Source organism: Vicugna pacos, chromosome 21 (genome assembly GCF_048564905.1).
Source record: "Vicugna pacos chromosome 21, VicPac4, whole genome shotgun sequence".
Lineage (NCBI taxonomy): Eukaryota > Metazoa > Chordata > Mammalia > Artiodactyla > Camelidae > Vicugna > Vicugna pacos.
The window spans coordinates 13073205-13095990 of record NC_133007.1 but is presented as its reverse complement, the minus strand read 5'-3'; the positions used below and the strand labels follow the sequence as shown (position 1 = coordinate 13095990).

Below are 22786 nucleotides of genomic sequence, written 5' to 3'. Positions count from 1 at the left end.
CGTACTTTGTACCTCACCTCACTTGTTTAGAAATCAGAAAAATTAAGAGGAAATTTACTGCAATATTTCTTTTAATAAAAAAAATTCTTACTTGAATATATTATTTAATGGGACAAATTAATACATTCCATTCTGTGTAACTGGAAACCTAGGCCAGTTTTTTTGATATCTGTGGCTTTGATGAAATTCTAAGTTGTAACTCTTAAATATTTTTGGAATCTTGATATAAAATGTCATCTTCATAATATTATATATCTTTCTATTTTAAAACCCAAATTATGTTCAGTGACTGGAGTCTTTAAAGCCGGTCTAATTTCTTAACTTACTAGATTCTGATTCTTAGATCATTTCCATTTTAATACCCAATTATTTGTCATTATAGCTTTTTTCTTTTGTATATTCAGGTGAAATATTGTATGTCCAAATAACAATTTGAAATAAAGTAAAAATTAAACCACTTAAATTCAGTATTCTTGCTGCTTTCTCTACCATTGTAGAGGTAGAAATTATCTACCAAACTGGAATTATCACTCTAGAATTGGATTTAGACTAAATATGAGAGTTTCCTACTCCTCTCATTTCCTCCTTTTTTTCTTTAAAATAATAGCTGTACTTTAAAGTACAACTGTGTTAATAATACGGTCTTTTGGAATGACAGCAGCTCTAATTTTCTTTCTAGTCTCTTCTTCTTTAAATGTGAAAACTTACAGCTACCTAGTTGTCTCTTGTTGATTTTACTGTCTGTGTCTTTTTAAAGCATGTATTAAATTGGCTTCTGTAAATGGGTAAACTTGTAGTATTCCTAGTCTCAGTATAAAAATGCTAATTAAAAAAATACAGTTGATATTCTCAGGTAATAATTCAGCAATGTTCAGAAAAATGAAGGTGCATTTTCAGTTTCCTTTAAAGTGGATACTGGAACAATTGTTTAATGACCTTTTTATATAGCACAGTTTCTATACCATGGTGAGGAAAAGAATGTTAAAAATAATTTGGCAGATGATACAGTTGTACCTAATTTTACAATTAAGACAACTCACATGTTATGAAATAGTTCAAAGAACCTTCTTTATACCATCAACTTAGTTAATAATGGAAGAACATTTCATTGGTGATATAAAAAGTCCTGTATAAAACTCCTTACTTTTTCCTTTTTATGATGGGAGACCATAGAACATTTTGATGATTGGTTTTCTTTAAAAAAACAAAAAACAAAAAAAACAACCGACTTTGGTAGAAGTAAGTCTAAAAGCAAAAAAAAAAAAAATTTACTTCTTATTCTCATTTTATAGTGATAAATGTTATATAAATTTACTTGGGTTTTCCTTATCACAAAAGAACTAAACCCAAATTTACAAACCACTTTTCAATAGCTTATATTTTAAAAGTGGATAGATAAATATCTTCTAGTTATGTAAGTTGTATTTGAAATAACATAGCATACCCCAAAAATTTATGCTTTCCCTAAAATAATCGGTTTATAATATTGTGCAAGAATAAATATCATTTCATAGTATGCTAATCTTTTTATCAATATATATTTATAAATACATGTAGCTACATATATCAATATATAAATTGATAAATAGGTATATACATGATATATATCTGTAACATTTAAAGTAATATAAGAGAGGTTATTTCTTGATACCCTTTATTAATTTTAGAATGCATTCGTATTTAGTGGATAAATAAAACAGCAGCAATGAGTTTTAGGTTATTTAACTTAATAACCTTAAAGTTAATTTACTTCATTATAGTTGGACTATACTTTATAGATATGATGGTTAAAATTTGGGGGGTTCGGGGAGGTAATTAGGTTTATTTGTTTATTTTTTAGAGGAGGTACTGGAGATTGAACCCAGGAACTCATGCATGCTAAGCATGTGCTGTACCGCTTGAGCTATACCCTCCCCCGGTAAAAATTTTAATCATTGCTTTGGTTTCTGCAGAGAAATAAGAGTACTACAATGTTATCCATCACAGTACATCGCTTTCTGTACTTTAATTATACAGTATAATTTACAAATATTAAATGTTGCTATGGCATGTTTTTCAGACTTTGGAACTGATCTCTTTTTCTTTTCCTTTCTCTTGCTTCAGATGTTCATCAAGTACATAAAGGTTAGCAACCTTCTCTTTTGCAATATTGAGTAACAGGGCATGGCATATTACTGCATGGCAAAAAGCAAAACTTTACAAGTATTGATTTTTGGGAAATAAGGACTTTATTTTTAGAAATGTTATAATGAAAAAACTGAATATGTTGTTAGGTAATCTCACATGTGCTGTGCTGGTTCCTATTTCATGTAATTTTATTCTTTAGGTGGAGCTGGTATCACATTTTGGATCAGAGCACTTTTGTCCATTAAGCCTTATAAGGTAATATAGAACAAAAACTTTACTGAGTGGTTTAAAAAGAAAAAAAGGTATACATAAAAATCTCAATATATTTAAAGTGAAGAAATAATTTTCTATTATGTGAGGTTAATACTATAGAAATACAAGCTGCTAAATCTTTCTTGCTCTTGAATACATTTTAGAAAAATGTAAAAATTTCCTCAGTTAAGAAGAAAGAACCTTCGTTTTATGTGTTTGATTTAGCTTGTGTGCTATGGTAATAATATCTGGAAACATTTTTAGACTTATAAAAAACATATTTTTAAATGCCTTAAATACCTTAACATTTTAATAGAAACAGTGGATTAATAACTGCAGTATAAGAAACAGTCATTGTTTTAGAGTCCAGAAGTTAATGGCTCTCAAAACATAGCCAGAATTGGTATATTTTGTCATTTATTGTGAAGAGATGAGTCATAACAACTCTGGTTTTGAGTCTTTAATGAAATTGTCATTAATAGGGTGTTTGGCACCAGCATGGTGGAAGAATATGAAGAGATTGCCGATTCCCAGTATCACTCAGAACGTCAAGAACTATTTGATGAGGACTATGGTAAGTGACTTTAAAACAGTAGCTTCTATGTTTTGCGTTTTTTTTTGATTTTTGATATCTAATAGTAATGGGTAAGTAGAGGTCACTTAAAAAACCAATATGATGGTTGTCTTGAGACTTTAGTTTTTTCATTGTTTTTAACCCTCATTACTATTTTTCCTTAAACCTGTTTTTTAAAATGATTTTCTGCTTTGTAAATAGAGCTGTTTTCCAAGCTTGTCAATCAGTTATTTGTGACTGGAATGCCCTTCTATAACATTAGTGCTGTATATTATGATTGTATCCCTATGCTAGGCCCCAAAACCTATTAAACTCTTAAGGTGACTGACAGCAGAATTGAACATTAATTCTTTTGATTTGCCTTAAGCCCAGGAGCAAGCATATTGAGGCCTGAGCCTTTGAGTAACCCCTATGAGTCTGAAGGGGTAGAAGAAGGCTGTATGACACCCTCCATTTCAACTTTATCAACTTCTTGTTATAAAATATCTTAAACCATAGTCTGAAAATCTAATTTTCCCTTCCCTAGCTTTCCCACAAGTGAAGTGAAGATATTTACTAGGGGTTGGTAAAATATATTGAAAGCTTGAATAAAAGTCTTATAAATATGATTAAAATTTTGGTAAGCAGTAGGAATATTTTCCTTGGTTTGTATCTGTCTGATAAATGACTTGTGAGTTTCTGTTTCTTCTTGTGAACTTGTTTTAGATGTATAATATATATTTATCATAAAATCTGTTTTAAATGTCAGCTGACTTTGACAGGACATAATTTGAGCTTTTAAGCATATTTTCGATGATAGTTCTCTGCATAATTACCTTTCATTTTCTCTTTAAACAGATTATCCACTGGATTATAATACTGGGGAGGATAAGTCCTCAAAAAATCTTCTTGGTTCTGCTACAAGTGAGTATTTTGGGGTTTTCCTAGTCACTGTTAGAGTATTTCTCAACTTTTTTGTTGTTTTTTTCTGGCATATGTGGCCATTTTGTTATAATAATTTAGGAGGCTCCTACTCCCAATGTGAACTTTGATTTGAAATCAAAGATACTGGGTTTTGGAAAGTATTTCTATGGGAATAAAATAGTAAAAGTAGATGAAAAGAAAGAAGAGAGGAAAAAATGCAAGCCCAAGTTGGTTCTTCTTTGATAATTAAGCACTTATATTTTTAGGCAAATTCCTTAGAGTGAAGAATGGGTTATTAGTTTACATGGGGAAAGAATTATTAAAGAGGTCCCAGACCACATGAGTAGGCACATCTGAGTAATCATACTGGATGGGAAAGGAATTAGATTTAGAGGTGGTATGCATCAGTGAAGTCCTAGCAGATGAGGATTCGTTAATGTATGGGTATGGTTAAGTTTCCTACTAAATTACAAAACATAAAGGCTGTTCTTATTCATAATAATGATTCCCAAACAATAAAATAATAGTTATAATAATATACTCTTTGTAAACTAAAAAAAACAATGACTAAGATACTAGTTGTTTAGTTTTTTGTCATGCCAGCCTATTATCTGAACTTAGTGGTGGGCTAAGGGGACTTCTGGAAAGATCATTACCAACTGAAACTTTATATTTACTGCTAGGACGCAGGTAGGTATATTTTAATGTTTGTTATTTTTGGTTATTCTTGAAGAATTTGGAACTTACTGGAAGGAGTTTTCTTTTTATTTGGAGATTAATAATTGAATTTAATAAAAGTAAATCTTAGTAAACTAGAAGACTGCTTATTTGTGCATTTCTCTTGTTGCCCTTAGTGAATTGAATTACTTGAATCCCAGTCTCACTGTGTACATTGTCCTCATAGCTTTTTAAGATACTCAACCAGTAGTGCATATACTTAGGTAGATATTTTGTATGGCTACAGTATATGAAATTAAGAATCAGTTCTTTTTCATTTCATCTTTTCTTTTTTTCCCTTTCTTCTCTTCTTCCCTGTTTCCTCTCCATAGAAAACTACAGATTTCAGTGGACTTTTTAAGAAATAGAAAGAGTGTTAAAAATACTTCCGTAAAGGGAATCCTTTCTGTAGTATTTAACTTCGTTACAGATTAGCGCAGTATTTTGTTTTACCCTATTACTAGTCAGCTGACATTTTAGATATTATTGACTGCTTTTAAGTGGAATCTTTAGCTATATCTAGTTGATGATGGTGTTAAAAACAGGTGCCTTATTCACTGCTGTGGGATGTAATTTTTTAGAAGTGAAAAAATGATGCTATTTTATATATCTGGATATTAATATTATTGTTCATGTCCTAAAATTTGTAGTAAAAATTTTATGTCATCATATCATGGTTCAGTGATGCTGAATTAGCTGTGAGGAAGCATCATCATTTTATGGGTTTGGAAAATAGTCCCAGACTGAAAGATCTCTAGCTTCTGGTGGTTACTGGAGAGGAAGGGGCACCTTACGGGAATAATGCCTTACGATGGTTTTAAATAAAGGAAAACTGTTGATATTACTGCTTTCTTTTTCTACTTTCCTATGAGATTAACTCCAAGACACCATTAAAATCTTTTCAGTGGAGGACACTTCCCTATTTGTAATCACTTCTCTGACTAATGTATTATTTTAACTAATGAGATATAGAATCTTTTTAGATACTCCTTTCAGATCTTTTTCTTTGAAGGTATGTTTCTTGGTAACACATCATTCATTTTTGCTTTTGTGGCGCTCTGAAAAGGCAGTCCAGTTACTTTCCAGTGTTCTAGATGTTGGAAGATTTTGTGTAGTGAGACAAGATGGGTGAGAGGATGTCAGTTGAGCCAAAGCATGAAAAATGGGGTTTAAAAAGATGTCCATTTTTAGAAGTTTCAGAGCAAGAGGGGCAGTAGCAGCTGAGTGATCAGACTTTGCTGTCATATAGCTTACAGTCATGATCTAACACTGCTGCCTTCTTTACCTGTGGCCTTCTTGTTTTTTCTGAAGAGTCTAGGAATGTTTTTGAGCCTGACCTAGTTACTGTCTCCAGTGTGATGTACCTTTAAGAAGTAGTAACAGTATGGAACCAGGCCAAAGAGCTTGAATGTCTGAATTTGACCGTAATCATCACCAGTTTCTAAATAAGCTTGAAATTGGCCAATTTTGAACCTAATTTATTTTTAATATTTGTATGTTTCCAAAACAGAATTCTGTGGCTTTAATCTAAATTTCCTTTTGCTATTAAGCAATTTGTTGTTACAAAAAATATATGTCAACAGAATATGTTGTTTCTGTTGGTTGTCAAAGAGCATACATACTGCATATTTAGACATTCTTAATACTATATAATTTGCTAAACTGCCAAACAGGGAGAAACCACTGTCTTTAGAGCATCATTCTTGGCTTTGTATGTATGCCATTTCTGGTGACTCTTCTGCCTGAATCTTTTGTTTACATTCTTGAACCAGAACACTTAAATATTTTATATCAACAAAAATTCTTCATATCACTCTCCTTTCCTTGTACTTGGTCGTGTGAATTTTCCAGACTACTCTCTACTTTGATATTCTTACAAGTCTGCCTTTACTCCTAAATATGAGTTGCATTTTGTTAGAATTATCAGATTTGCCAAAGGCCAGGTTTCTATTTATGTTTCTGTATATGTTTAAGATGAGTAGTTTCTGTTTTCTCTTAAGTCAAAGTATTTTTTTATGAATGAATGTATTTTAAGGTCCTAGAGGGAAAAGACAGAGTGAACGTAGGCATGCTGCAGAGGTAGCTGAATACACATGGGAGGAAGTAGTTTTTTCGTTGTGTTAGAGCGTGGGCAGTTGGTTTTCTGTGTCAGAAAGAGCCATTGGTGTGCTAGAGACCCAGTATAACATGTTGATATTTGGTCCCTAGAAGAATTTCATTTCAAGTGGAATGGGATGGGATGAATAGTTGCCCCACTCAAAAGTAAAGGCGTTGGCTAATCCAGGAGAAACTGAGGAGAGATACCTAGTTTAGCACAATATTCCAAATTATTACTTTACCCTATTCGAAAGGCTTTTTAGTGATCAGATTATCATGACAAGCTGTCATGTGTTTGGATCCAAATTGAGGATGGTCAGAATATTCCCGAAGGTGCTTTCTCTCAAAAGGGAAAAAAAAAAAGAGACTGTATTTGGCAGTATTCTGTGAACATAGCAAGATTATTTCTTATAGATTAGATAGGCTGAAAAAGTAGCAATTTGCCAAATTTTGCCTTTGTTACTGAATGGCCCCCCTGAAATGATGATAAATAATATTTTCAAATAATGGGTTGTGTAAATCTTCCTTATTGTAGGTAGTAGTGTTAAAATTTAGGTTAAAAATAACTACTAACAGTACTTTCTTTACATAGATTATAGATACGAATTTTTAAAATTTTAATAGTAATATGAAAATTTTTTAATGCAAAAAATTTGAAATCTGCGATAAGATAGCCCTTTGAAGCACAAGGGACTAAGAATATAGACTGATGCCAAAATTTCTGAGTTCTGTGAAGCAGTCAGTTTTGACTGAACTTTAGCTGTCAGGCTAAGTAGAGGATCAGATACTACTATTGTAATACTGGTTAACATTAAAATTGGATTTCTGAGGAAATAACATTACATTGTTACTTTATTTTGGTTGATGAGGAAATAGAGTTTCCATTCCTGTTTTTAATCTCATGCTGAGGCGTCTCTTTAGCCAAAAATCTAAGACTGTTTCTCTGCTTAACAATTTGCCAAGTCAAAGGGCAAGACTGACCTATAATCCTAGAATATAAAACTTTTGTGTGTTATATTAATGAATGGAAAAAACGAAGTACCACTGCTTGTTGTCTTTCAGATTATAGAATCATAGTTATGTAAAGATGAAAATTAATAACTGTCTACTAGTTATCACTTTTAAAAGTCTAAAATCTCCTACTATTTTCTCTTGCCATAAAGCATGTATTTACAGGCTCAGTGCCAGGTGGGAGCGCTTGGCTTGTTCCCAACTTTCTTAATGTGCCAGCTTTTCTTTCTTTCGATCCTTTCCTACTTTTCATATCTATGGTTTTCATTGAAAGTGTGATGAAAACCCTATGGATCTCTTTTGGGAAAGGAAACTAAGACGGAAAAAACTGATGAGGTTTAATATGTAGCCCTTGCCACATCTCAGTGTTTTAATAGGAGAGATACCTGATACTGGTGAATTAACTGATAGTGGAAATTCAGAGGTTAGATTAGAGGTGGAAGTTAATTTCCCTTGAAATACATCATATTACTAGAAGGAAGCCTTCTGTTCCCAGCATCAGCTTTTCATGGAGTTCTGCTATTTTGTGATTCCCATGTACCTTCGGTTATTTATAAAGATATTAAGATTTGTAACACTTTACTCATCATTGAGATTCCCTTTGGAAAGAGAGGCAGAATTAGCAAGTATGCAGATGACTTTACCTACAACATTTGTTTTATGACTTTGATTTTTAATTCATCTGTCCATGCCCATACCCACCCAATTCACAGAAGAATTTGTATGATTTATTGTACATAAAACATTGTTAAAAGTCATCAAAAAGTACGATTCTATGCAGTATCAATTTGGGATTTAATCATATTACCAATAGATATCTTATGTTCATGGCTGAAAATAAAGTCTTTCTGCTGTCCTTTGCATAGTAGTCTTCCTGTTTTATTTAGTTTTACCTACGATAGTCACCTATCTGTTTAGGAAAAACTTTGGTTTCTTCCAGCTTTTTTGTTTTTGTTTTAAACTATAGAACCATTTTAAAGAAAAAAAAGCCTTTTTGTAAAATTTGAATTTTGGTTGTCACATTTCTTTCCTGTCCCAGCACAGATTATATGTTGAATTATACTTGTAATATGCTGAACATAGTATTTTGCTAAAAACAAAACAAAACAAAACAAAATCAGTGGGTCAATGGTGAAATCAAAGAGGAAATTAAAAAAACAAAAGATAGTGTTTTGCTAAAAGGTTTGGGAGACGTTTTATGAAAGAAGCATATTTAAATTTTAAAATCCTTCTGAACATAAAAATTCAGATTTATGCTTTACACTTTTCAGCTGAAATTTGTGTCCTATATTGGACTTACATAGTGAGGTGAGCAAAAAGATGATTGTCCAAAAAAACGCAAAAAAGACCATTACAGATGGTTTTTGACTATCTGATATTAAGTTATATGAAAATATGTAGGTATATTGGTATTTTTTTCTGATTCAATTTTGTTTTAGATGCCATTCTAAATATGGTGAATATTGCCGCTAATATTCTGGGAGCAAAAACTGAAGACCTGACAGAAGGTACCTAATCATTTTATGGGTCTTTTAAATATTATGATACTCCAGGGGTCTTCCTAGTTAGGAAAATTAATTAATAAACCAAGCAATTTGCTTTTTTATTTAGAAATGTAGAAACGATCCAAAGAAACTTACCAATCTTCTGTTATTCATTGTTGATTTTAATTTCACAGTTTCTCTTTAATAATAAAATCCTGTCTATATGAAATCATGAATTTGGTTTTTGACTCTTCCCTGCTGTAGAAGTAATGATTTTATCCCTTATCTTTTTCTTGAGGCTTTGATGCTCTAGTAGTACTTCAACTATGTTTTTTCTTTTAATCGAGTAGCTATTTAGTTTAGAGAGCAATTCTTTCCTTAAAGAATGCCAAAAAAGAAGTTTATTAGCAAGGAGAAAAGCAATCTTGCCCTTTTTTTCTCCCAAAAATATTTAGTTCCAGTTATACAATAAAGAAGTTAATGGGGTTATAATGTACGCCTTGAGTAATACAGTATGGTGACAGGTGGTAACTAGACTTATTGTGGTGATCATTTTGCAATGTATACAAGTGTCAGATCACTGTTATACACATGAAACTAATATGATATGTCAAATAGACTTCAATAAAAAAGTACTTAGTTCCAAGTACAAACTTAAAATCACCCATTTATGTCTTATTCTCTTTAGTAACTCAGGTGTCTTATTAATCATGTAAGAGATTACACAAAATTTATAGTCATGTTACTTGCTTTAATTATCTGAGAGGCTGACAAAGAATATACATTACTTGTAATTGTGACTTTGTACAATCATTTCTTTCTAAAAGGACTTTGATGGGGAAAAAAAAGTCTGCAGTAGTAAACCTATTTGAATTTTTTTTCTTCTCCCTCGAGAAACTAAAGTTCTTTATTTGTTATAGTGAAATATTTCCGTGGTATAGCTTTTAAAAATTAAACTCAATATGGGCATCTTTCTTAAAATAGGAAATAAAAGTATTTCTGAGAATGCCACTGCCACAACTGCACCTAAAATGCCTGAATCATCTCCTGTTTCAGCTCCTGTTCCATCACATGAGTAAGTTATATTGTGATATTAGAGTTCTTATAAAGTGGAGAGCTAAGTATACTAGTACATGAAAAGGTACTTGTGATTGATGTGAAATGATTATCTACAGAAAGCTCTGATTCTGATCCATAGCCACTTAAAACATCTTTGAGTTGCTTTTTGGATGCCAGGAATTCACTTCACTCCAGACCAAATGTTTGTTGTTCTGATATTACATTATTACTTTTCTTATTTACAATACTTAATCTTTTCCTTATTGCAAATAATTGACCTACCTCTGCAGATGTAAGTTTGATGACACATTCTAAAGGCCTGTTTTTATTAGGTTCAAATTGAAAAACATTGATTAAATATCTGTGCTATGCCTCCAAAGCTGTAAGGGATACTTGAAGTACTTAGAGCAGTGGCTTTTAATTTCTGTGTTTGTCACACAGCAGCCTCTTACAGTGTTTCTGAAATTGAATGATACAGGTCTTTTCCCCAGGTTGCAGTGGGCACTTTGGGCAGGGATATATAAATATATAGGTAAAACGTAAAGTATCCTTGTTTTTTTGGTCTTTTCTACCAGAGATGACTAAGGTTTATTGGCACTTCTGCTTCTAATCCATTAACAGATAAGCTCATAATGATTTGAGTTATTGGGATAATTAGGGTGTATAGATAGTTATTATAATTTTAACTTATGTATATTTCATTAAATATACTCCCTCTAGAACTTTGAAAGCCCTTTTTCCCAGAGGAACTTTACTGAATATGATACGATATTTGAACATGAAGTAGTTCAAGATAATAAATGAAACCTGCAGTGGGTGTGCTTTTGAGCTATAATTCTTAAGTATTATACTAATTCAGAAATGAGATTTTTATGCTTTGAAGGGCACAATGCCAACTTTGTATTCTCCTATGTTAATCCTGGAAGTGACTAAAGATATTTATTGGGTGATTAGAGATACTTATTGGGTGATTAGAGAGAAGATACAGCATTGTGTGTCACTGACTCCTATAAGGTCCCCAGAAATCTCTTTGCAATAGATGTTCTTGGTGTTTCTAATTATGTGGAGCTGTCCTGGTTTTGTAACAAGGTTCTTTAGTTAACAACACATAGTGTGTCTTATTTTTCAAAACTAAATGAGACTAACTTCATTTTACACATATATACACAAACATACATATACACACTCACCCCCCCATATACATATGAATATTTGTTGAATGATATCACATCAGGCTAATATTAGCAGTTCTTACTTTTCTATGTTAGAGTTTGTTTTTTAGTAGCTATTTTTGCACAATTGTTAATCTTTTTGCATAATATTTCTTCATGTATGTTTGTCTTAAATTCTTTCTGATGATCATATGGCAGTCTTCTGAAAAAAACAAGTGAAAATAAAAGAATCTGTGATAGGGTGTCATTGCTAAAGTTATTATGAAAAGATGACTTATTTTCTTTTCTCAGATCTGAGTTTTTTAAAGCATAACTCTGATCAGGGTATATACAGATGATATATAACTTAATTTTTACCAAATTGATTCAGTTTAGTTTTTCTCCCTCCCCTTCTTCAGACATTGCTCCTTTTTACTGTCATAATTTACTTGGTAGATAGTAAGTAGTGTTCCACCTTAATATGTAAGAAATATTATACAGAGACTATGTATCTGTATCTGTATCTGTACCATCTATTTAGAGAAGCAGAGCCCAACTGTGTTTTAGTTTAGTCTGTTTACTATTTTTCTGCCAATGAAATGAAAGTCCAGCTTTTAGATACTGTCTTTTTTTTATTCCTACTTTTGCTGTTGTGATATTGATCTTTATTTGAAGACTTTTCCTGGCATTCTTAGTAGTTTTTCACAGTAGAAAAATTTGTATATGAAGATATTTCTTTTTGGTATTCAAATTACATTTTTTTTTTCAGATTGTAACTTTGGTGCTGCAAGGACTGTACCCAGAAATTCATTATCTTTATCTCAGAAGGAATCACAGATACTGTAGTTTACAGCACTGTTCCTACCAGCTCAATTCCCCACTCTCCCCTACACACATATTCTAGAGCCCAAAGATGGGATTGAGTTAGTAGCACTATTCATTTAAAATGGCTAAGTATTTAGCTTTAAATAATTGAAAATTAGCCCAGATGATATTGAGATTGTTTGCGGGGAGGGATAGTATGTTTCTTCTCCCTAAAGTAGGTGGTGCACCCTCGTGTGTGTGTGTATGTATAAGTAAATGCCATGTTCGAATTCCTCAACTCATCCATAGAAAAATGATCTTCGAGAAATCTGCAGTTGACCCTTGAATAACGTGGGTTTGGACTGCACAGGTCCACTTATACACACATCACACATTTTTTTTCAGTAGTAAATACTGTCGTACACATAATCTCGATTGGTTGAATCTGCAGATGCGGAACCACGGATATAGAAGAACTGTGGCCACAGAGGACTGAATACATTATACACTGATGTTGACTGTGCAAAGGGTCCACACCCCTAACCCGCCACCTTGTTGAAGGGTCAGCTGTGTTGGCCTTTTGAAAATAGGATATTCATGCACAAAATGCATTCGTAATAAGAATCCTGGCTTCTAGTTTTAGCTCTGCGACTTTTATAGCCCTTGGGTAGCTCACAGTTTCTGATACGAGGGATAATGAGGCTTACAAAGATTTGGTGAATATGGGAGGGAAAGGTACAAGATACATTCAGTAAATGGAAATATTCCTGTACAAAGAATTCTTAAACAGAGATTAAGAAAAATTTGATTTGGTAAATATACAGTGATGTGAGTCATCTGGCTGGTCACTTGATAAATGATCTTTCTGTTACCATTTCTGAATAATATTGTTTTGTAATGAAAGTGATTTGAAGGGGAAAAATTCTTCCAAAATAAATGTGAGTTTTTCCTGTATTTCTAGCCTTTCTTTTATCTTATGTATGCTGCATTTATTTTCCTTAAACATAATTTTATCTTTAGATTTCTGATTAAAGTGATTTGTGATTATGGATATGTATTTCTAGGTTTGTAACCACTGAGGGACATGAACATGACACAGAGCCATCAGCAGCAGATTCTACAAAAGAGAGTCCCATTGTACAACTAGTTCAAGAGGAAGAAGAGGAGGCAAGTCCCTCTACGGTGACCCTTCTGGGTAGTGGTGAACAAGAGGACGAAACATCACCCTGGTTTGAGTCAGAGACACAAATATTTTGCAGTGAACTGACCACAATTTGTTGTATTTCTAGTTTTTCAGAATACATATATAAATGGTGTTCAGTTAGAGTTGCTCATTATCGGCAACGCAGCAGAACTCTTGTGAGTAAAGAAAAAGATTACCTTGTTTCAGCTCAACCACCATTAGTACTTCCTGCAGAATCAGTAGATGTTTCAGTATTGCAACCTTCAGGTGGAGAAATAGACAGTAAGAGTAAGGAAAAGGAAGCAGAAACCATTGTTCTAGGTGACTTAAGTAGTATGCACCAAGGAGATTTGATTAATCACACTGTAGAAGCCATTGAACTTGAACCGAGCCTTCCTCAAACTCTTTCTCAGTCTCTTCCCTTAGATGTTACTCCAGAAATCAGTTCATTATCTAAAATAGAAGTATCTGAGCCTATTAAATATGAGGCAGGACATACACCATCACAAGTGAGTCCCCAAAAAAGTTCTGCTGAGGTTGATAATGAAACAGAAAAAAAGTCTGAGAGTTTTAGTTCTATAGAGAAACCAGCTGTGATCTATGAAACAAATAAACTTAATGAAATAATGGGTAATATTGTAAAAGAAGACATAAACTCCATGCAAATTATCACAAAGCTTTCTGAAACAATAGTGCCACCTCTAAACACAGCTACTGTGCCTGACAGTGAAGATGGGGAAGCCAAAATGAACATAGCTGACACACCAAAGCAACTTTTGACTCCTGTTGCGGATTCTTCTTCATTACCTGAAGTAAAAGAGGAAGAACAGTCTCCAGAAGATGCCCTTTTAAGAGGGTTACAGAGGACAGCTACAGATTTTTATGCTGAATTGCAAAATTCTTCAGATCTAGGATATGCTAATGGAAATCTTGTACATGGATCAAACCAAAAGGAGTCAGTATTTATGAGACTTAATAATCGTATTAAAGCCTTAGAAGTTAACATGTCTCTCAGTGGTCGCTATCTGGAGGAGCTTAGCCAAAGGTAAGCTTTCTTGTGAATTAGCACAGTCCACTTTGCTCAGTGAGCTAAGTAGCAGAGTATCATCTGTGGCTAGAGAAGGAGAGAATTTAATTATCTCATGATATAGTAGTAATAAGCACAGTTTTAGCTGGAGAGAGAAAGAAAGTGACTTGGATTTTGATCGATGACTTTAAGAATTGATTTTGGTATTAAGGTATTAAATGATGTAATATCTTTATTAGGCAGATAACAAGTTTGAATTACGTATAATCAGTTTCTCCTTCTGTTGCTTAACTTCAGCCACTTTTATTGTTTGATTCCCAGAGCACTCACGGGAAAAATTAGAGGCTATAGACTTGAAAGCTCTTTGTGGAACTTGCAAGATATTTAAGAATTTAAGTAGGTGAAGACTAGAATAGACTAAACTGGATGATTAGGCAATATTTGCATCCCTTCATACAAGTCCTAGCATCCTAGTCCTAGTTGTAGTAATTTACGCTCTTGTGCTGTTAAGTGCCAGAGGCAGTGCCGGTGTGCTTGCTTATGCAATGATTAAGACCCTAGGCACAGTTCTCCAGTTTTCAATCTTATTTACTTTTTTTTTTTAATCCCTTAAGTGTCTAGCATCCTTAGGGATTTTCCTCCAACATTTTGTAACCACCTAGGCACTGGATTTTCTATTCCTCTTAAATTGAAATGTTGCTAATGAGATGTCACTAAGGTTATCATTATATGCTAAAGGGAGTTTCTTGATTCATACATACAGTTTATTGGAAATTGTATGCGGGTGTGTTTGCTTGCCTGCTAGCTGCCTCTCAACCTGCTGTTGCCTCTCCCCATCCCCACCCAATTCGCCCCACTAAAAGAACCACAGAAATCACTAATAAATCTTTTTTTATTGATATGTAATTGACATATGACATTATATTAGTCTCAGATGTACAGTGTAATGATTTGATATTTGTATATATTGTGAAGTGATTACTACAGTGAATCTGTTTAACATCATCATCACAGTTACACTTCTTTTTTATGTTGAGATCTACTCTCTTAGCAGCTTTCAGATATACAGTACAATCCAGTATTATCAAGTATAGTTACCATGCTGTACATTACATCTCTATTACTTACTCATTTTATAACTGGGAAGTTTTACCTTTTGACCCCCTTTATCAATTTTGCCCACCCTTTGCCTTCCCCCTTGGCAATCACCAATGTGTTCTTTGTACCTGTGAGTTTGAGGGTTTTTCTTATTTTTTTAGATTCCACATATAAGTGAGAACAACCATATGTCTGTTGAACTTACTTCATTTAGCATAATGCCCTCAAGGTCAATCTATGTTGTCACAAATGCTGAGGCTTTCTTTTTTATGGCTGAGTAATACTCCATGGTATACACAACACATTTTCTTTATCCATTCTTCCACTGATGGATGTTTAGTTTGCTTCCATGCCATGGCTGTTGTACATAACGCTGCAGTGAACATGGAGGTGCAGATATTTTTTCAAGTTAGCATTTTTCATTTTCTTCAAAATATCTAGAAGTGGAATTGCTGAATCATATGGTAGTTCTGTTTATAATTTTTTAAGGAACCACCATACAGTTTCCCATAATGGCTGTACCAATTTATATTCCCAACCAACGGTGTAGAAGGGTTCCCTTTTCTGTACATCCTCGCCACCAAGTGTTACTTCTTGTTTTTTTTGGTAATAGCCATTTTAAGGGATGTAAGGTAGTAACAAATTGTGGTCTTGATTTGCATGTCCCTGATGATTAATGATGTTGAGCACCTTTTCATGTACCTGTTGGCCATGTATATGTTTTCTTTGGGAAAATATCTATGCAGATTCTCTGCCAACTTTTAAAATGTTTTTTGTTTTGTTTTGTTTTGCTGTTATATGATTTCTTTATATATTTTGGATATTAACCCCTTATCTGATTAATAATTTGCAAATACTTTCTCCTGTTTGGTAAATAGCCTTTTCATTTTGTTGATGATTTTCTTTGCTGTTTAAAAACTTTTCAGTTTAATGTAGTCCCACTTGTTTTTCTTTGCTTTTGTTGCCTTTGCTTTTGGTGTTATATCCAAAGAAACATTGCTGGGACTGATATTAAGGAGCTTACTGTCTATGTTTTCTTCTAGGAGTTCTTTTGTTTTACGTCTTAGGTTCAAGTCATTAATCCATTTTGAGTTAAATTTTTGTGTATGGTATCATTCAGTTGCATGTGGCTATTCAGTTTTCCGAGGATCATTTATTGAAGTGACTGTTCTTTCCCCATTGTATATTCATAGCTCCTTTGTCACAGGTTAATTGACTGTATCTGTGACTAATAAATCTTATAAAGCAATGAGAAGCATTGAATTAATGTTGAGGTGGCAGACACCTCAAGGGACCTCTTTATTTTACCTTTGTAAATTTTCCTGTATTGCACAGGCCTCAAAAGAGTTATTATCAGAAAAAAATTGATTTATCTCATATATTGAAATATGAACTGTGTTTCCACTAATAAAGAAATAAGAAATAAAAATCAATTAAAATCAATTCTTACTCCTTAGGTACCGAAAACAAATGGAAGAAATGCAAAAGGCTTTCAATAAAACAATAATAAAACTTCAGAACACCTCAAGAATAGCAGAGGAGCAGGTTGGTCATCTTCATGCCTCATTTACTTTTTATATATATTTCCACTGAATTTTGTGGTATCTCACTGTTAAGAAGGGTAAGTAATGTTGGTTCACTCTTTGCTTAATAGCTGATGATTAAGCCTGTAAAATGATGTCATGTTTGGGAAGTTTTCTAGCTGTTAGTATCATTTTCTCTTCCAGGGAAAATTTTCTTGAACATTATCCGACTTACATTTCAAGATTTGTGCATATGTACGTGTGTAGAAGTGCAGTGGATATTGCACAACTCCTTAAAATTCTAAAATCATTTGTGGTTTTCTATGTGGATAGTTTTATTGGTTGCAAATAAGAACAGCTCTGTTTCTTCTTTTTAATTTTTATACCTTTTAATTTCTTTTTTTCCCTTTTATGTTTTACATAGAGCTATACAGTGGTACTGTAGGACTGACGGTAGTGGCCATTCCCCTGTCTTGTTGATTTTAAGGGACTGATTTCAGTGTTGTACCATTAAACGTGATGTTTGTTAATAAGTTTTTATAGTATGTTACCGTGATGAGGAAAATTTATACTTTTCTAAAAGATTATTTGGGATTTGAGGACGGTGAGGTGAGGAGGCCTCAAGTTGTAGAGTTTAAGTTGCATCTTATTCTCAATTTGTGACATGTTATCATTGTGGTTCCACACAAAATTCCTCCTTTTATTTAAATTGAGGTTTGAGAATTGTTTATATATACTGAATACACGTCCTTTATCAGAGATATGCTTTGTAAATATTTTCTCCTAGTTACTTTTTTCTCATTCTCTTAAATGCATCTTTTGAAGAACAGAAGTTAATTTGTTGAAGCTGTTTTACCCATTTTCTCTTTGCTCTACAAAGTCTTTGCCTAAACCAAAGTCACAAAGAATTTTTTTCCCCTGTGTTTTCTTCTAGAATTTCTATAGTTTTAGTTTTGCAGTAGGTTTATAATCCATTTTAGTTTTTTAACATATTACAAAGTATGGCTCAAAGTGCTTTTGAGGGAGAGAGGATGAGAAACATGAATATTCCTTCCTTCCAGCATCATTTGTTGAAAAGTCTGTCTTTTCTCCACTGAATTTTCTTTGTACTTTTGATAAAAATCATTTCACCATATATATGTAGATTTGTTTCTGGGCTTCTGTTTGTTCTGCTCATCTGTTTGTCTTCTTGCTAATACTACACTGTTGTGATTACTGTAACTTTGTAGGAATTCTTAAAGTTAGGTAATTTCAATCCTGTAACTTTGCTCTTCTTTTCTAAAGCTCTTTTGACTAATCTGGATTTGGCCAGTACAGATACTAGAATCAGTTTGTCAGTTGCTACCAAACAAAAAACCTGTTTGTATCTTGATTGGGATTGTGTTGACTTTCTAGATCAATTTGGAGAATTGACAGCTTAATAGTTCTAAGTCCTCTGACCCCTGAACACAATACTTATTTAGTTCTTCATTAATTTTAATGCAATAATTTTCCCTCTATATTTTTTCTCTGCTTTATATGTAACATCTGTGCTTTATGTCTCAGGGACCTGTTTAAGTACTTTTCAATAATCTCGTCTGTTAACACTATTGGAAGTAAATCTTGATTATAAGTTTTAACCAACGTGATACTTTTAATAACATGTCCTTTAAAACTGTCTAGAATTTATCAGTGTTTGTCAAATGTGAATCAAAGAAACAATTTATTGAATCACATTCTGCATTTAAAAAAAAATTAAGTAGGATAGAAAGTACCACAGTAGATCACAGTGAGGGAAGTAAGGGAAGCTTTTTGTTACAGTTTTATACACCCCTCCCCCCTTAACACACGCACGCACGTGCACGCACACACACACACACACACACACACACACACACACACACAGTTGAGACTTAAAACTTATTTAAATCTAAATTTGAGTAGTAAATGGTTATGTAGCTATTTCATATAGGGTCCTGGAGTGGGAAGGTAATTAGGTTTATTTACTTATTTTTAGAGGAGATACTGGGGATTGAACCCAGGACCTTGTGTTTGCTAAGTATGTGCTCCACCGCTTGAGCTATTCCCTCCCCCAGGGGGCCTAAATTAGAGTGTTGGATTTCCTAAACTTCTGGCTCTCTTTTCCTCCTCCTCAAATTCATTAGTAAGTTGAAATTTTTAGTATAGTCTACCTAATGTAGGTTCACAACCATGAATACAATGTATGTCTCTAAAATATGCATGTAAATGCTAGTTTAAGTAAAGACCTATTTGTTGATTATAAAAGTTTCTAAAATTCAGAGCTGGAAAGATGGGTGTTTTGGATCAATTTCTTTTCATTGATAACCCAGCATTTGACTAGATAGATGATCAGTTGTACATATTGTCTGTGTGACATCCTAAGTTCCATCCTAATATGCTATGAAATAGAAGTTTTAAATCTTCTTGGTATGAGCCCGCTTTGTATCCAGAAACATTCTTCAAAAATTCTCCAGCATGTCTTTGTGCCAATTGCTTTGGTTTAAAAAGACACATTTGACAAAGTGACTACTTTGCATATAGCTGGTTATAGGCTGATTTTTACATATGGAGCCTCTATTAACTTAAAAAGTAATTTATTAACTTCTATTAGACAATATTCTACATGGTAGCAGTGAGTGGCCTTTTTTTTTTTTTGGCAGAGGAGGAGGGTTGAACAGTCTCAAATTCTTAAAATGTTTTGTTTTTTAAAACTTCTGGTTCACGTTTACAACATTCATTCAGTAAGAGCTTTCTACTAATATGTTTTCCCTCCTGAGGAATTTAACAGTTTTTCTGGATTTTTTTGCTTGAATTTATAGTGTAGTTAACGTACAGATGAAACACAAAAAGAATAACACTTATTTCTTCTTCTATCATAGGATCAGCGGCAGACTGAAGCCATCCAGTTGCTACAGGCACAACTGACCAACATGACACAGCTTGTTTCAAATTTATCAACAACAGTAGCGGAATTAAAACATGAGGTTAGTGTTACTGATGGTGGTGTGTGACACAGTGTCATGAAGGCAGGCTTGATATCTAAGAACTTTAATCAAACAAGATTGTCACGTATAGAGAACTTTTTCAGAACACTCGAATGTGGTATTTTGAAGTTTTGGAAATATATTCATTATCATAATTTTTTGGAAGACATGGCTTTCATAGTTTAGGTCTTCCATAAAATACAGTTATAAAGCAGTTCTATTCAGCCTTTTACAAACCATTGATAGTTGCTATACATACTTAAGTTTTCAGTTCAAAAAGGCTTGTTAAGTTAGTAAAAGCAAAAATTTCATTGATTTAACAAGTATTTTTTGAGCCATCCATGTGTGTGAGACATGAGCTGTCCGGTCCTGGGTTGAGGCATATGGCTGTGAATAGTCCCTGGCCTCACAGGGCTGTCTTACCTGGGGGAGAGAGGGAGTACATACAGTAAATATGTGTGAAGGACGGTGAGGTGGAGAGTGAAACGGGCACGTGTACCGTGGTGGTGCTTTAAGTGCAGTTGCCTTAGCTATGGTGATGTTGGAAGGCTTACCTGAGGAGGTGGCGTTAGAACTGACTGCTCAAGAGGAGTCAGCAGCCACACAGAGCCTGGGGTCAGAGCAAGCCGGTTAGTGGCAGATCTAGGGCAAAGCACGTGCAGTTAGAAATAGTGGCATGTGTTTGGGACCAGAACAAAAGCTGGTGTGGCAGAAGCAGAGTGAAAGAGAGAAGTGAAGATAAGAAGTAAATTGAGGAATTTGGCAGGGGCCTGGTCATGTAGACCTTTGTAGACAGTTGAGAGTTTGAATTTTATTTTATTCCTGCAAGTCATTGGAAAGTATTAAAGAAATAACATGGATCATCTCATAGATGACACTGAGAAGCTCCCTATTTGCTGCTCTGTGGAGAATCACCTTTTAGGGACCAGCAGGAGCAGAAGTGGGGAGGAAGCCGTTTAATTAGGAGACAGCGGAGTAGACTGGGTGAGGTGAGGCTGGCTTGGACTAGGACTTCAGAAGTGGAGAACAGTGTAGAGTTGCTGAGTTCAGGTTATATTTAAGATAGAAGGCACACGTTCCTGAAAGATTAGTTATGGGGATGAGGAATTAAGAGTGATTCCCAGGCTGAAATCATTGGGTGATTGGTGGTTTAGTTTTGTGAGATGGGAAAGACTAGGTAAGAGCACGATTTTTTTCCTCCCTGAGGTTGTACAAGTAGAAAAACGAAGCATATGTGGCAAAATGTGAGCATAGGTGAAAGGCATACATATGTTCATTGTACTATTTTTTAAACTTTTCCGTAGGTTTGAAATTTTTTAAGGGATTGGGGGAAAAAAAGAAAATGTAAAATACTGCCTTAGTAGTACATTTTCCAAGAGCATGCTCTGCATTTATGGTTTTGAAACACGAGAAAATGTTCAAAATGATTTGTCCTTTGAACTTTAGGTAACTAAACCCACTGTAGTTTTTCTAATATTATTTTAAAATTATTATTAAACTTTCTTCTCATCTCAGGTTTCAGATCGACAAAGCTATCTTGTTATATCTCTGGTTCTCTGTGTTGTCTTGGGACTGATGCTTTGTATGCAGCGTTGTCGAAACACTTCTCAATTTGATGGAGATTATATTTCAAAACTTCCTAAAAGTAATCAGTATCCAAGCCCTAAAAGGTAAGTCAGCATTATATTTCACAATTTTCCTTTTATATTTTTGAGAAATTTGAATAAATAAAGGGATATTGAGATAATTTATTTCCCCATGTGATTATCTTGAAACCAAAATGTTAATTAAAAATATCATTGGAACTAGTGAGATGTTCCTATGCCTGGAAGGTTCTGTGGACTCTAACAGAGAAAACACTAGTAATAAGTGCATAAAAACTCTTGAAATGTTTTGGTTGTAAAAGATGCTTGAATGTGGAATTCAAAGAGGGAAGAAGGGGAATAGGTATTTTAATACAGCACCTTTTAGAAAATGATCTTTAAATTTTCTTTTACATATATTATCAGTAACTGGAAGGTTACCTTAGAGATGAGTCCTGTGTGCATGTACAGTTCTCTAGCTTCCATCCAGCTCCAACTGTGGAGTAAATTATATGTAGTTCACTCACTGTGCCCTATGTTGATTTTTCTTCATGTGTTAGGTGTTTCTCTTCCTATGATGATATGAACTTGAAAAGGAGAACTTCATTCCCACTCATCAGATCCAAGTCTCTACAGTTAACTGGCAAAGAAGGTAGATTTTTGTGGATATGTAATATGTAAATATAAATGTGAACCTAACTTCCTTCTAGCCCTAAGTATAATGTCAATATTGTGTTCGAGACCATCTGCAGCAGAATAGTGGGTACAAGTAACCTTTGTGTTTGTGCTGTGTCAAAGCCACCTTATCATTTTCACAGTTTAAATCTGTCTTTATTCCTAAAAGCCCAGTGGGTGGGGTGGGGGGGCTCAGTTTAATTAGCCATTGGTAGCCTCGTTTGCACATGCTCCTGTTTAGAAGTATTTCTTTTTAGAAAGGGATGTTTGAGAAAGTTCAGCAGATATGGAAAACCTGAATGTGCTCCCATAGTATCCTGTGCTTATCTGCCTCCTCTTCCTGTTCAGGTAGGACCCCTTTTGTCTCTAGTTTAGGACTGTGAGGCACTTGCTGAAAAAAAATCTGATCTTTCTCTTTTTTATAGCCCAGGGTCTGTAATAGGCTTCCATTGTCTAATACTTAATGAATACTTAAACTGAAATGAATGGCTGCTTTCCTGTATCCGTACCTTTTATAACTAGTGCTATATTTAG

At 33.8% G+C, this 22786-nt stretch overlaps 1 protein-coding gene across 9 annotated transcripts in view; it reads left to right on the top strand.

Moving 5' to 3' along the window:
* Positions 1-22786, top strand: part of SUCO (SUN domain containing ossification factor) — a 77058-nt gene that overhangs the window by 38825 nt on the left and 15447 nt on the right. For 5 of the 9 annotated variants that reach the window (XM_072946105.1, XM_006211129.2, XM_072946106.1 and 2 more), the window contains 11 exons: positions 2104-2124; positions 2327-2382; positions 2862-2953; positions 3791-3856; positions 9121-9189; positions 10150-10240; positions 13244-14407; positions 16945-17032; positions 19890-19994; positions 21510-21664; positions 22138-22229. In XM_072946105.1, coding sequence (XP_072802206.1) covers positions 2104-2124; positions 2327-2382; positions 2862-2953; positions 3791-3856; positions 9121-9189; positions 10150-10240; positions 13244-14407; positions 16945-17032; positions 19890-19994; positions 21510-21664; positions 22138-22229 — 1999 coding nt within the window. Of the gene's footprint in view, positions 1-1849; positions 1919-2103; positions 2125-2326; positions 2383-2861; positions 2954-3790; positions 3857-9120; positions 9190-10149; positions 10241-13243; positions 14408-16944; positions 17033-19889; positions 19995-21509; positions 21665-22137; positions 22230-22509; positions 22601-22786 lie in introns of those variants that run through there. The other 4 variants (XM_015245107.3, XM_031688767.2, XR_001459785.3 and 1 more) reach the window with 3 other exon arrangements.